At 35.2% G+C, this 15924-nt stretch overlaps 1 protein-coding gene across 1 annotated transcript in view; it reads right to left on the reverse strand.

Moving 5' to 3' along the window:
* Positions 1-402: 402 nt before the first annotated feature.
* TTC6 (tetratricopeptide repeat domain 6) overlaps positions 403-15924 on the reverse strand; it is a 63520-nt gene continuing 47998 nt past the window's right edge. Inside the window, exons 22-31 of the mRNA XM_049826003.1 lie at positions 14851-15000; positions 14448-14588; positions 13696-13809; positions 12031-12150; positions 9480-9553; positions 7382-7592; positions 3965-4117; positions 3602-3772; positions 1952-2177; positions 403-539 (exon numbers count right to left, since the gene is read on the reverse strand). Of these exons, the coding sequence (XP_049681960.1) occupies positions 403-539; positions 1952-2177; positions 3602-3772; positions 3965-4117; positions 7382-7592; positions 9480-9553; positions 12031-12150; positions 13696-13809; positions 14448-14588; positions 14851-15000 (1497 nt within the window). The remainder of the gene's footprint in view (positions 540-1951; positions 2178-3601; positions 3773-3964; positions 4118-7381; positions 7593-9479; positions 9554-12030; positions 12151-13695; positions 13810-14447; positions 14589-14850; positions 15001-15924) is intronic.

Below are 15924 nucleotides of genomic sequence, written 5' to 3' on the forward strand. Positions count from 1 at the left end.
GTCCATGTGACATATAATCAGCATCACTGTAAGCATTTATATCTGGGGGGGAGGGAGAGTGTACTCTCTTTTATCCTTCTATAACCAATACAGTTGAGGTCTTTTGCCTAAAAATTCCTCTTCTCTGTCCTTCATTTTGCAAACAACGCAATCAATTATCTCTTGACACTAACAAATAAAGAACAATCTATATAACTCATAAAAATTAAATGTGGCATTTCATTCTTAAACAACTCTGGCTAGTTTTGCACAATCAAGGTACTTATTTAGGAGAATAAAATGTGTGTAGAATATATAAAAATGAAGATAAATTATAAATTTTTCTTGCATGTCAGACTTTTTTAATTATAGGTCTGAGAAATCTGTAAATAGAACCCAAGTAGTATGAGAACTGGTATCTTTTCACATGGAATCAATCTGTTCTTGAATGCTGATTGCTTGTTTGTAGTCTTCTACAGCCTCTTTATAGAAACCCAATTTACCACGAATATCAGCTCTAAATTTATACATCAAGGCATCATTAGGTTGAATTGACAATGCTGTAAAAATAAGAAATAGAATGTTAGGCTTTTTTTTTTTTTTTTTTTTTTTTTTTTACATTATCACATGATTATAAAGAAAAGCATCATCCAAAAACTTTTGTCAGTGCTCAAATTCTTCTCCAGACATGCTTTCACAAGAAAAAACATTACATACATTAAGTTTACATCAAGAGGCAGGCAACTTTGTTATCTTATTTATACTTTGGGGGTTTTTTCTGGTTTTGATGCCATTTATGAACCCCACTTTAACTTTGCCCCAACAGCAGAAACTATGCTTTCCTCTGAAATAGAAGCAAAATCTTAGAGAACTACTACCATCCAACTTCTGGAACATGGCAATGAACCCAGTATCTTATTCAGTTTCTCCATTGTATGAAAAGGATTCAGGTACTTCTTGGAAAGCTTAATCTGCTGTTTTAAAATTCAGCTTCAGAGAGAACATTTTTTGAAAATCAAACAGCTCCCTGGTCTAGTCAATTTTCACCACCTAACACTATGAAAACATTAGTCATGAAAGCCATAAAGTAAAAACACTATTTTGACAAATTTCACTGTAAAAGTAAACTAATTTCTAAAAAAAAAAAAAAAAAAAAAAAAATCTGAAGAGAGTTATTCTTTCAGGAAAGATGATTACCTGTGCAATCAAGTGTTGTCCAATCAAAGTCACATTACTAAATTTTGTTTCAGTGAATTTAATACAAACTAAACATAGCTTTAGTTACTGGAAGAAGTTTGCCTGTGTATCCAGAGTTGCTGAATCTCATGTTAGTAGCAAAGACAAAAGCAGCAATGGAGTAATACAGTTCAGCTGTTTTGAACCTGAACAAAAGCTTTGGTTTTTACTAAGATCAAGATGAAAGTTTGATTCAGTTCCTCTTCTCTATGAAACATGTCTATTCCCAACAGAAAAGCTTATGGAAGCCAAACACTGTTTCAAAACTTATTCTACAAAGAGCATGTTCATTAAATTTCATGTTCATATATAAAATAAGCTACTTGAATGCCATTTTCTAGGCACCTACATATCTTAACACATACACACACACACACAAACTCATAAAAATTTTTCAGACGTAGTAAATATAGTATTTTCCCATTAACTTCTTGCCACAATTTCATTTAGAATGGGGCTCTGTTCAGCTGCTAATGACACATATTATATGAAACAGTTTATCTTCTAATTTACATATTCTTCCAATTTTGAGAATGGAAAAAACCCACAATTAATTAGCATGTTTACTTTAACTTCCTCTTTTTCATCACATCATAATATCTGATCAAATTAGGTAGAAAACATACCAGCCAAAATAGACACACACTTTCTGAATCATGAAATAAAGCCAAGTAATTTATCATCATAATTGTTAGTATGCTACCAAACATAATCATGACAAGTAAACAAAGATTACCTGTTGAAATGTCTTTCTCAGCTAGTTCATATTGCTTCAATCCATAATAGAAATTTGCCCTGTTAAAATACACTGCTGCAGAGAATGGGCAGAGACAAATTGCCTTCTCAAAGTCTTCTTTTGCTTCTTCAATATTGTTTAGTAATGCATTTGTAATAGCACGATTCATAACAGCAGATTCATTTCTTGGGTCAAGTTGCAATACCTTTGAATAATAGCAATAGGCCTGCAAAACACATGAATTGGAGACAAAGTACGCTCTTAAAATTTGGGGAAATGGCTTATGTACAACTTGTAAATTCCAGTTTGTTTCTTTTAGTCGTTAGTATTCTTAAGTCTTTACTCATTCTATTCAGCGTTCTTTGTGCACAGAGACACAGCACCAGCATGTTTATCCACAAATAGGTCGATCACCATCCAAACAGACTTTTAAAAAGTAACAGCTGTTTATGCTGAATTGTAACTGTAGTAGAAGAAATAAGCTACACACTAAGGCCAACTTGAATTAACATAGAAAATAGTTTATAATGCAACACCTATTCTTGAACTCCTTTCTTCATAATAAGACAGCCTCTGTGAGACAGTAAGGAGTCACAGAAACACAGTAAAAAGTAAGAACAGCCTACACAAGACCAGTCATGGAAGAATGATATCAGATGCATATGAAAAGAGATTATATGATCACAGAAGAAGCCATATGCAGGGCACTGACCTTGGACTCCTAAGGAATTTCTGATCCAAGTCTAACTAATGTTGAAGAGCAACAAGGAGTCTAATTCAGAGAAACACACAAGAACATTAATTTTTTTTCTTACATGACCTATTTCTTGTGCTTTATGAAGTACAATCTAGGTTTAACACCGTATGCCAAGTCTGTACTATACATGATGAATTCCTTAATTAAGTACAAGTTGAAGTGTTTACAGATGCAACTCTAGGAGAGAATTAATTCAAGTAGATGAAATGTGCTGAAGCATCCATGCTGGTTCTGGGTTTCCACAGCTGCTGGACCACAAACCTCCAATCAAACAAACGCCTGAGCCTATGCCCAGGAAATGTGACTGGAAAACCAAATAAAAATCATGGCACAGGCCTCCTCACGCAGAGAAAAATAAATGAACCTTGCCTTCAAGCAGATTTCAGATTCTCTCACAAGAGGAATTTCAGTATCCAACTCTTCTGTGTTTGAATATACCCACTGTATTTAAGCAGAATTAGGTGATTTAAAACTCCAAAGTTACTGTGGTAACAGAAGGAAGATCTGACGTCTTGATTGACGGTCATCAGCAGGAGATTCTTTTCATGGTGCTATAGTGAATCTGGGCAAGTTATTTAATGTGCAGGAATTAGGCTGGGGGGGAAGTTACTGATCATTAGTTAGATTTTGGTATCACAGTTATTTACAAATTTTTGTGACGTGTATCCTAGGTGTCATGAATCTTAGTTCATTCATATCAATGATAAAATACACAGTAGTAGGGCAACTATTTGTTATTAATTACTACAGATCAATCATCTGCTGGGAGAGGACCATGAAATTTGAAGTAAGAAAGCCTCACGATAGTTACACTTAAAGACAGCTTTATACCAACAGTATTTATTCAAGTAAAAAAGTTCTGAAGAGAGTATAAAGACAGACTGTAGACTTACCTGTGAAAACTGTCGATTATGGAAGTAGATATTTGCTGCATTGAAATAGGCTAATGCATAGTTTGGGTCAACAGAAATTGCTTGTTGATAGTCCTTCATGGCACAGGGTAGATATCCCATTAACTGACTGATGACACCCCGATTTGTTAGCAGTGGAGCAGTGGTAGTGAGCTGAAAGGAAAACATAGATACATTCTTACTCAGGGAAAAATTACACTTTTGCAGTAATTTATTCTGGCTTTCAAAGATACATTTACTTTTAAAAAGATTTGAATTGCACCTTCTAATCCAAATTGGCAACTATTAATGTCAGTATTGGCTGGCTTCATAGCAACAGGTAGATTTTAGTAATATCACATCTACCTTTAGTGCGGCATTTATATCTTGAAATGCAGCAAAAGTTTCACCCATTTGAAGACAGATTGAAGCTCGTCCATCATATGCAGCATGGCATTTTGAATCAATGCAAATGGCAACTGTAAATTGGCTCCATGCTCTCTGAAGCTTTCCAAGGGCCTAAAATGAATTGTAATATGTCCATAATAAGAAACATAAGAAATGTTAAACATACTGATGGTCCTACTTAAAAAATTACAGCAGAGAATGGAAGCATGCTTATATTTACAAATGCAGTTAACTAAATTTTTTAAAAAATTAGTTCAAATACCTTGTTAATTTTCAAATATCTTGTTAATTATGCAATACTCATTGTCTTTGCAACTATGTCATGTATCTGTCACAACTGTTTTAACTGCAAATATTACCTCTTCTACATCACAGAATCACAGAATGGTTTAGTTTGGAAGGGATCTCTGTAGATTGTCTAGGCCAACCCCCTGCTCAAAGCAGGATCAGCTGGAGCAGGTTGCCCAGGACCATGTTCAGTTAGATTTTGAATATCTTCAAGGATGGAGACTCCACAACCTCTGTGTGTAATCTGTTCTGGTGTTCAGTCAGCCTCACAGCACACAAAAAAAAAAGTTTTCTGATGTTTAAAAGGAATTTCCTGTATTTCAGTTTGTACCCATTGCCTCCTGTCCTGTCACTGTGCACCATTAAGAAGAGCCTGGCTCCACTTTATTTATAGTCCTTCATCAGATATTTATACCTATTTATAAGATTTCCCCCTTGAGCCTTCATCTCTCTTTCCCTTCTTGTATGACAGATGCTTCAAGGCCTTAATCATCTTGTCTCTCTTGTATTGGAGAGCCCAGAACTGGACACAGTACTCCAGACGTGGCCTCACCAATACTGAGTAGAGGAGAAAGATCATCTCCTTTGACCTTCTGGCAATGTTGCTTCTAATATAGCCCAGGGTATCACTTGCCTTCTTTACTGCAAGGGCACATTACTGACAACGTCAGCTTGTTGTCCATCAGGACCCCCAAGTCCTTTTCTGCAAATCTGCTTTTAAGCCAGTCAGCCACCAGCTTGTAGCGGTGCATGGTTATTACTCCCTAGATGTAGAACGCACTCTCCTTTGTTGTACTTCATGAGGTTCCTCTTTGTCATTTTTCCCAGCCGTCTAGCGCGTCATCCCTCTAAAAATGGCAGCACAACCATTTTGTGTATCAACCAGACCTCCCAATTTTGTATCATTTGCAATCTTGCTGAAGGTGCACCCCATCATCCAGGTCATTAATTGAGATGTTAAACAGTATTGGACTTCCTACTGCCTGCTGAGGGTACCTCACTAGTGACCGGCCTCCAGCTGGACTTTATTGCACTAATAATGACCCTTTGAGCCTGACAGTTCAACCAGTTTTCATTTCACCTCACTGTCCACTTATCTAGACCGTACTTCACCAGGTTTTCTATGAAGACCTTATGAAAGACTACTGAAAGCTTTGCTAATGTCGAGATTAACGATATTCACTGCTCACCTCTCATTCACCAAGCTATTCATCTCATCATAGAAGGCTATCAGGTTGATTAAGCAAAATTTCTCCGTCATAAACTCATGTGGACTACTCCCAATGACCTTGTCCTTCATGTGTTTAAAAATAGTTTCCAGAATTATTTGCTTCATCACCCTTCCAGGGACTGAAGTGAGGCTGACCTGCCTGTAGTTCCCCAGAATCTACTTCTTGCCATTCTTGAAGACAGGAGTGACATTTACTTTCTTCTGGTCTTCAGGAATGTTTACCGATTGCTATGATCTTTCAAAGATAATTGAGAGTGGCCTCATAGTGATGTTGGCTAGCTCCTCAGCACTTGTACGTATATTCTATTAAGTCCCATGGGCTTGTGTATGTCTATTTTGTTTAAATATTCCCTAACCTGATCCTCGTCCACCAAGGCCAAGTCTTCCTTGCTCTGGAAAGAAGGTCTGGTCACAGGGACCTGGGATTCCTGAAAGCCAGTTTTACCAGTAAAGACCAAAGTGAAGAAGGCATTGAGTACCTCTGCATGTCCTTTATCACTGCACCTCTAGTCACATTCAGCAGCAGGCCCATATTTTCCCTAATTTTCCTTTTGCTACTAATATACTTGTAGAAGCCTTTCTTGTTGACCTTCATGTCCCTCACCAGATTCAACTCTTGATGGGCTATATATTAGCTTGTGACCTGAAGACTTCGCATGACAATAAAATTAAACCACCAGGCTGTTCAGCAAAAGTACCTCCCCTGGATGGTCAAATGGAATTCTGGTATACTGTACATTGTGAAGGACTTAACACAATCAAGAAAGTGCTTAATTCTGGGCAAGTAGGCCACTTGGGACCACAGGCAAAATGTAAACCTTTTGCCTAATATATGTATTAATTAAGCAAAGGTGGAAGGTGAATCATCTATTTCCTCACATCAAAATACTTCTCCACATGTGTCTATGTTTAAGTCCCAAAAGGTATAAGTCTTAAGAGAAGGCATCTAGTGAGAATTAGGCCTCTCAGAAATTAAGCACCTGCCACTATGTGAACTTTCTGGATTGCCTCCTGCACCTAAGATGTCTAATTCTTACCCACGTTTTATTCCTACCTACTCACCAATGTAGTCACTCCAGATTTTTCTCTTGCACAGTACTTCCCAAAGCACTGTGAAAGCATTAGTTAGAATTTAAGTGAATTGGCAAAGCTGTAAAAGGAAATTTGCATGACACCTATGCAAGACTACCTGACACAGGCTACTAACATTAATCCCTCATTTACATTGGCAAAAAATAATCCGCAACAAGAACCATGACAATTCAAGACATTTCAGACAACTGGATATAATAAAGCACAGTAACTGAATGACAGAAATTGGACAGAGACAAAACCTGCCAAGTCATATCATATATCCCTTTGCTAATATAGAAGTTCATTTTCTATGTAAGTAAGCAGTTTTCAGAGATCATTATATATATGGCCTTCACCAAGGGATTTTAGCAGATTTGCTAACAGTGTAGTTTTGATAATTACATACAAGATTTTGTTTTACACAGATTTGTCAACACTTTGGCTGCTTTTTACTTCAGTAAAGAACTCATACACACAAAACATGCCAGTTCTTAATGTTAGTTTATCAGAGAACCATATACACAAATCAAACTAGTGTAAGGTTACTTGATATTCCATTATTCAAGAGCAGACCTCCAACAAGATTGGGCACAAAAGTGAAAAGAATAATGGTCTATCCATTCACTTAAAAAGACAGAAGATGCCATAAGGTTTGTCTAAAGTACATGGATGATTTTATGTTTATTATGATTATTGTACATATTATATAAATGTATGCATATGAGATCGATGTTATTTTGTCTGATTAAACATAACATTAACAATGAATTTTGGTGTGTTACCTTGAAGTTGTATCCTAAGCAAATTCTGGCTTTTATACACTTTGGATTCAGGTGAATAGCTCTCAAGAAATCTTTCTGTGCTTGTTTACAACCAGCCTCATGTCCATTTTCCATGTACAAATTTCCTCGTCCAACATAGGCATCCACAGAAACAGGATCTAGTTTGAGAGCCTGGTCAAATGACCTCACAGCTTCTTCAAACTCATTAAGTCTAAAAATAGAGATATTAATGTTTGCTGTTTAAAGTTTCTATAAATAGAGATATTAATGTTTGCTATTTAAAGTTTCTATAAATAAAATTCTTAATTTATGAATAATCAGCAAATACTACCCCATAATGCCCATTGAAAGTAGTTCAATTCTGACTGAAAGGGACACTTTTCTTTTTTCCTTAAGTTTGCTTTCTGTATGTGCTCTCTGCTGTTTATAACATTGAAGGTAGTCGGTGTAAGACCTTGCAGACTTCAGTTTCAATTCCTTGGCCTGAGAAAGAAAACAGCTAAACTCTCATTAATTTTTGCTGGGCCAAGATTTCACTTTTCCAACAGTTGTACTCAACAGAGAGACTTTATCTGAGTCATTCATGCTGTCCAAATGTCATGACCAAACATGTTTTTGGTAGACTGTTCAGACACAGATGTTTCAGACATAAATAATTTACTTCTAATACAAGCCTTCTCTCTGTTTTTTCTCATTCCAATTCTTGAACTTATCCAAACAATGCTAAACTTGCAGGGTAAAGAGACGATATTCAGTGTTCTAAGCAAAGACCATGCTGGCCTAAGAGTAAGCCAAATGTAGAACTCCATTCTTAAAAACTTGATGCACCTGAGGTATACCAAGTAGCAGTAAAAAGGACTAAATACCTGAAATGTCAATGAATGCTAGTAAGTATCTTTACACATAAAGCAAAAACTTTAACATGACAAAGTACAAAATTGTTTTACCAAGAAGATACTGAAAGATAAGGTATTGTTCAAATGTAAGCTACCCATGTCTACCTGAACCACAGCCTGACTTCTTTACCAAAAGAGGAAAGATTAAATATATTTAGCTAACAAATAACTTTACGGGTTGTAAACTAAATGCTTTTTAAAAGTTGCAACAACAAATGAGGGCTTCATTCCAAATTTTTTTGATAGGCAGTCATGAGGTTAGAGACTACAGGATGAATCCCAAATGCATCTTAAAATGGGTTATATAGCTGAGTTATATAGTTACTAGGGACTCCTTTTGCCAGCTGAATATAGACATGGGCACCAAAATCATAGGGTCACTTCTTAGAAGCAGGATTCAACATTGCTGTATGAGTTCTACATCATCCAGACACTGAAAGATGGAGTCAGTTATGCCCTAAGTACAGGCATAGTAACACAAAAAGTTTTGATGCTACAGTCCTCAGTATGTCCACCTCCACACTGCCTTAGCAGCAGCAAGGTTAAGCAGTGATCAATGGCAGAATAACTGTAGAATAAAATAGATTAGACTAAACCAATAGGTAGATAGCACTTAAAATTTCCTTTTTATTATAGGTGATATTTGTGTGAAATAGGAGCTATCAACTCCAAATGCCACTAGGACTAAGATACTAATGTACATCTTACTTCTTCCAATTTATATCTATTTTAGGTGATTAACAGATTTAATTTAGTCTTTCTAAATAAACCTCATCTTGATGAAACTACAGTTTAGAATTTCCAAATAAAAAATCCAGGCAAGGAAGACCATTGAGGCTTTTGCCTTTCTTTAAAGGACAAAAATGCATATGTAAACAGAAATTGCACCCTAACTAATTCTGAACAAACCAACCCAACTCTGTTTATCTCAGAATTCTTTGTTCTTCATTCCTTCTCTTGGTTCTTTTTATCATCCTAGTATTTCCTCCTAAAGCTGTCATGAACACATAGTTGCTTGATACCAGATTTTAATACCAGTTATTAAACTTGCAAAGTATCTAATTTTCTTTTTTCCATTCCTCTTTACCATTTTCCCCTCCCACAGTTCTCAGCATACTGTATACAAAAAGGTGAAAAAGAATATAAAGCTCAGGAATTATTTCATTTTTCTACACTCCATCAGACAAAACTACATTTCTTACCTATGATAGCAGATTCCAATAGCTTGAAAGACCTGGCTATCATATGGACTAAGCAACGTTGCTTCTTTAAAGTCCTGAAAAGACCAGATATCAAACCATGCAAACTGATAGTGTTTCACTTCACCTACAACTGTGGTTTTAGTTAAACAATTTTATACTTCTATAGAAAACCAGAGATGATGTCTGACAAAGGCATTATACATTCAGAAGTACTGGAGATGTATTTAACTGCTTTTATACTTCTTGTCCCAGACTTTGAAAGAATAAAAATCTTCAAAGTTATGTGGTATCATGGTATTTCTACAAAGCTGAAGGCAACATTTCCAGAAACAAAACCTCCCAGAAAGATATTTTTTGTTTGTTTTTAATAGAAATACTGTACCTCAGCTGCTATTATTAAATACATATATATTGATAATATATTTTGCTATATTCAATTTCAATAGAATTATCCCAATAATAAAATTATGTAGTTACTTTCTGTTATGACTTTGACAAATGGAGTAAACCAAACTCATATTTGCATTGGGACACTCTATGCACAATGTTCCACTGAAAGACTTCATAGGGCTTCTGACTTTTGCCTTTTACTAACATTCAGAACATTTTTCAAAATGCTTGTGGTTTTGATATATGTGGTTCAATTGTAAAAACTGTACAGGTGCTTTTAAAATCAAATACAATCATTTCAATTATGATGTAAGGAAGCACTTTAGGCTTCTGCATGGGAAAGCAATCAATATGCAGTAGGAGTGGTTTAGCTGATGCATCCACTGAACTGCAACTTAGAAAGCATTTACTTGTTCAAATTGTAAAAATAAAATTACGTGGAAGATTTTAGTACTTTTGGAATTGCAAAAGTGGCAAAATAATGATATGCATATATTTATGTATATGTTAATATTTTGTTAAAATAAAACCTCCCTTTTGGTGAACATGCTATCATAAAATTATAGGTCTGTTTTTAAAAAACTACTGAGACACACTGTTCCCATCCAGCAAAGCCTTTCAAAGAATACCCAGTAAAGCTAACGGGATTCTTCATGTGCACAGTTTGGAGCATACACTCTGCTCTGTGTATGGAGCAGAGCAAAATCAGGATGAGAGTTCCAAGGACCAGGTTTGGTTTACTTAAACCAAAGGTGCTATCCTTACAGGTAACTGCACATTTCACAGAATCAACAGGAAAAGACACTTCTATATAGCAATTCAGATCTTATATAGACTGAATTTTAACTTTTCCTTTTTCTTCCAGTGTACCCAATTCAGGAATACACTCACTTCAAGTAGTATGTATCTGTACTTAAGTAAGTACATCCTAATTCAACCAGCACTATATGTGTATACAGATATACTCCTTGCAGTAAAATACTATCAGAACTGACACATAAGAAGGTCTCAAGCATATTTGTAATCACTAATGTTTTTCTTAAATAAGCTGTTATTTTTTGTGTCTGTTGTTCAATTACCATTTTGTATATTTGCTTTCACTACAATCCATTCAAAGAATTTCTTGCTCATCCTGCTGGTTCTGACCCAGTCTCTTTCTACTGGCCTTATGTATCAGTTTGTACCACCTCAGCCTCTTTTCTGAACTATTCTGATCAACTGCACCTTGAAGCATAAAAGACCAATAACACAATATTTCTACTTAAATTATTTCTGTGCAAGGTCTACCAACTGTAAAGAGCTTTTGTTGTGCACTTCCAATAGGACTCTTCCAGGTCATTGGAACAGGATTCATATTCATTCTTCATTTTTTATTTGCAAATAAGAAATATTACTCAATTTTTAGAATGCCTACGCTGAAATTGTTGCTATCACATAAAGAAGGTAACACATTTTAAAGTCACTAGTCCACAACGGAAGCAATGAATGCACCAGTTACACTAAAAATACATAGCAACGCTTTTAAAAAAAATAAAACTTTTAGAAAACTTTAAAGCTACTTAAAATTAAAAAATGAAAATCCATGTGTGTGAAAGAGTAATGTTTAACGCTGTTAGGTTTCAAGCCCGCTATTGCTATACCACATGGAGTCCCACGGAATGAGAGTCATCTGCACTATGAGTCAGCATCAGAAACACATAATATTTTTTTACATTTAAGAAAATTATCTTGAGGTTGCACCCTTCCTGCCCTTTCAACAAAAATGGTCAGTTACACACACACACACGTACACAGAGGAATAAAACAAGCCCACTCAATGAGAACCTCAATTTGTTTAGTGAATGAATTAGTACTCATTAGTACTCATTTGGACTCAACAAATTACTTCAAGATTAAAAAAGAAGGAAAAATCAGGTTCTGGCTTATTAAATTTTGTGCAACTCCCATGTTTAACTCTAGTAGCATAAAACTGTAAAACAAGTAAAACTGCATTTTATTTGCATCTTCTCAGCCAGGCTGGTATTAGGTGTGGAGCAAATGAGAACTGGGCACAAACTATTTCAGGATAATATAAAAACTGTCAAGCTGGTCTTTATATCAGCAATGGCTTATGTTTAACAGAAAACTCTACATTTCCTTTACTCAAAGAAGGATTTTGTACCTCACATGCATTAGCATAATCACCAAGTTCCACGCAGAGTAGTCCACGATTAATTAACACTTTGAAAGATATTTCCTTACTCAATTCAAGCAGAAGAAGAATTCCATAATCTTTCAAGGCCTACAAAAACATAAAATGTATTTTAAACCATAATTTATTCAGAGAGATACAATGATACTTCAAAATTTAAAAGACACGCTTTCAAACTCCTACAAATCATGTGTTTAAGCACAGACTTCAGTGTGGCTATTCCAATGTTTCACAGTTTCCACATTGAATTTAACTGAATTTGGAGCCTCCTGTAATTACATAGATACCCATTCCTAGAGAATGGAAGGAAAGATAATGCAAATATATTAAATAGACATAATTAAAACTTATTCTGCCATTATATAAATTTCAGAGTTAGAAATAAATCTTAATTACTTCTACTGCTAAATTTTATGTCCAAATTCTTATTAAAAAATACACAACAAATTATTCTAGATTAATTCGTCATTAATTAATGTCAAAGTAAGGTACTTTTAAAATTAAGCATCTTCAAATATAAATTATTTTTATTGAGAAATCTAAACACTAGTTGTATTAACTAAATTTGGGTGTAAATTTTGTAAAAGAGCAAACAGTGATATGATTAGGTAGACTGAAGAAGCCTCAATTCTCAAATTTATCGAAACTGAACAGTATTTTAACAATGCTTGATCTGAAGAAGTTCTAGCCCAACTCTTTTTTCACCTGAAGATTGAACTCATATAGTATACTTAAGAATAACTAGACAGTTTAGAGGTAATATGACAAAAATGTCCTTGATTGCATTATTCCATCTATTAGCCACTTAAGAGAAGTTCTATTCTTTGTCACTTCTAAACTAAGCTAGATATTAGAAACAGCTTTAAAAAAAACAATCCAGTTCTTGTTAGATCTTGTAAATTTCTTCTGTCAATAATATACTACATTTTTCTGCAACTTCCCTTGTACTTTAAGTGGCTTTTCTGGAGAGTGATAGCAAAGAACAACTTTCATAATTCCTTATTTATGAAGGAACTATCATTTTCACATCTTAAACTTTTACCTTCAGTTACTGTAATCACCTATTTTTCTTTACCCATCTGCATCATTCTTGGCCAATTAACCTCTAAGCACAAGTGGCCTTTGCCCAAGGTCGATTTGACTTGAGACATCTGAGCTTAAATACTTCAAAACTAACTCTGTCTTGGAAAACAGGCCTCATCAAAAAGACAGTTCAACATCATTGTGTTCCCAGTCTGATGCTTCACAGTGCCTTTGTGCACCTTGTTGTGCCTTTGCTTTATAACAAAGGTAGAAAGCAGAAACCCTCAGAGGCAGCTCACAGGCAAGTTGACAGAAGTATCAACATGTCCAGAAAAACAGGACTGTGAGAGAGGGTTGGATGTAGTCCAAATCCCCATTTTGAGGTAGTCTTCTTCTGGATATAGTTCTTATATTTTCAAAGGGATATCAAATGCAAGTATTATGATAGTAGAGACCAAAAAAACATTTATTTTAAACAATTTCCTGAAGAGCACAATCATTCAGGAAGACATTGCAAGAGGTCATAAATTTAGACTAATTGTCAATAACAGGTTACTAGCTAATACGAACAATTGAGTGCTCATGTGATGTTGACAAAAATTAATACCATACTTTTCTGAAGTCTTTTATTTGATGATAACAGACGGCTCTGTTATAATATGCCAAAATGCAGGTTTTGTCGAGGTCAATAGTTTTTGAAAGATCTTCAATTGCAGCTTTAAAGGTCTGCAAATGAAAAAATACTATGAATAAATTGTAATTCAGAGTTCATGGTACTACACATGCTTCCTCAAATAATAGCATATTGTAAAATTTTATTTCATAGTTCTACATTTTGGTTCTTCATTAGTACTGGAAGGCATCCAACCATTTCACTATGTCCTCTATGGACTACTTTCTGCAGTCCTTACGGCAGTGGGAGCACTTCTTCAGAAGCTCTATTTGTGCAAAGACTGGCCAAACAAACATTCTTAGTGTTTTCTTACATCACATCCATATACTGCAATACATAACTGATTCTTAATTTTACTAGCTTACATTTTATATCTTAACCTAACATCGAAGATATCTTTTGTGGAGTTTTGGTACTTCTGTCTATCACTAGGTAAGAATCTATTCCATGGAACTTAAGAGGAGAATAACCAGATAGATTTCCAGTAGCTTCTCCAACCCATCAATAATTTTCAGTTACACAGAACAACCAGAGAGTAGCTTCAATGGGGAATGGGAAGTATAATAATCAGGTGGAATTCCTGGTTTCCAGTAGCAACACTTCTACCATTATTTCACCATTCTCAAGTGTCAAGTAAGACACATTATAAGTTTTAAGGGAGAATGCAAAAGTACAACAAAGATAGTCCCACCTTATTCTGATACTTTAAAGTCCCTCGGTAAAAATAAGCTCGTGCACTGCTAGGCAGAATTTTGATCGCCTCATTGCAATTCAGAATTGCCTTAGAGTATCTACCTTTACTTCCATAGTAAGCAGCACGACTCATATATGCCTGTAGAGATGAAGACAGAATGACAACATGGTAGAAAACAGCTTTGTTTAGCATTATAAAACAAAGGTTAAATAGAAGACAGAAATTACAAGTTTATAAAAACATACATCTTACAAAGCTTGTAATTTCTTTTATTCAATGCTTGCCATGTGCTTGCTGGCAGATTACAAGGCAATACACCCATAAATGCAAAACCTTTCAGTCTTTGAACCCATCCAAAAAATCTCCCACAGAACCAAACTATCAGGAGACTTTATATTACCTGGAAATGTGATGGACAAAGAGCAAGTGCTCGATTGAAATCTCGGATGCACGTAGCTTCTCTGAGCTGCATTCTACACAGCCCTCGCTGATAAAAAGCATCAGGGTAACTTGAATGTATTCTGATAGCCATACTAAAAGCATCACGGGCCTAAAAGGATGACATATCATCAGGGTTAAATATGGTCTGTTTGTTCAGCTGAAACCATAGCCTAACGAACTGATTCTTTTGTACAGCTAGATATGACCTATTTTTGCAGTTGGAACCCACCATGTACCTGCATTGTTTTTTATCACTTTCATCCATTTACTGCTACTTAAAATTTTGTAACATTTAACACCCTACCTAATGCAATCATAGCCTCAAGGAGGCACAATCTAACTCATTTAATAATCTCATTTCTTCAGTGAGACTGCAAAAGTTTAACCACGCACATGGTCTTCTGTCTGTAAGAGATGAAGTAGTGAAGTTGTTTATTTTGATGGACAATGGATTAACATGGCTCGTATGCAACTCCTTTAAAATACATCCAGATATTTTTTTCCTCTACATTGTACATTAGGTTACAAAGTCATGGGCTTTTCCAGGATCTACAGCTGTAATATCAGATGTATGTTGACACAGAAAGTCACATTTTGCAATTGTCATGTATTACCACATTAGATATTTCAGACAATTTTGACAGCCTCCTTCCAAAAGAATATCACTTTTGACAAATGGGGTTGGAAGCAGACAAGGCAAGAAATTGTTCTCTTCCCTGTGAAATTTTGTTATTTCAAATGTTTCTAGTTTCTTTCTTGAGCCTTTTAGCAAATCAAAAACCGAAACATTTATTAAAATATCAACACAGAAAAAACATTTGCATGAACTCACACTAGGCCTGCCACAAAGCTCACTGGTAAGCTTTCAATAGTTTTCAATAAAGTCTCTAATACAGTTAAAAGTATTGATTTGTTGAAAGAAGGGAAGTATATTTTTCTTAGGTAATGCAGTTTATTTCTTAAGTGTCATACATAAGTGCCAAAGAGAACCAGCTAGGGGTGTTATGAGCTACAGTAATATAGAAAGCCGTTA

Source organism: Accipiter gentilis, chromosome 22 (assembly GCF_929443795.1).
Source record: "Accipiter gentilis chromosome 22, bAccGen1.1, whole genome shotgun sequence".
Classification (NCBI taxonomy): Eukaryota; Metazoa; Chordata; class Aves; order Accipitriformes; family Accipitridae; genus Astur; species Astur gentilis.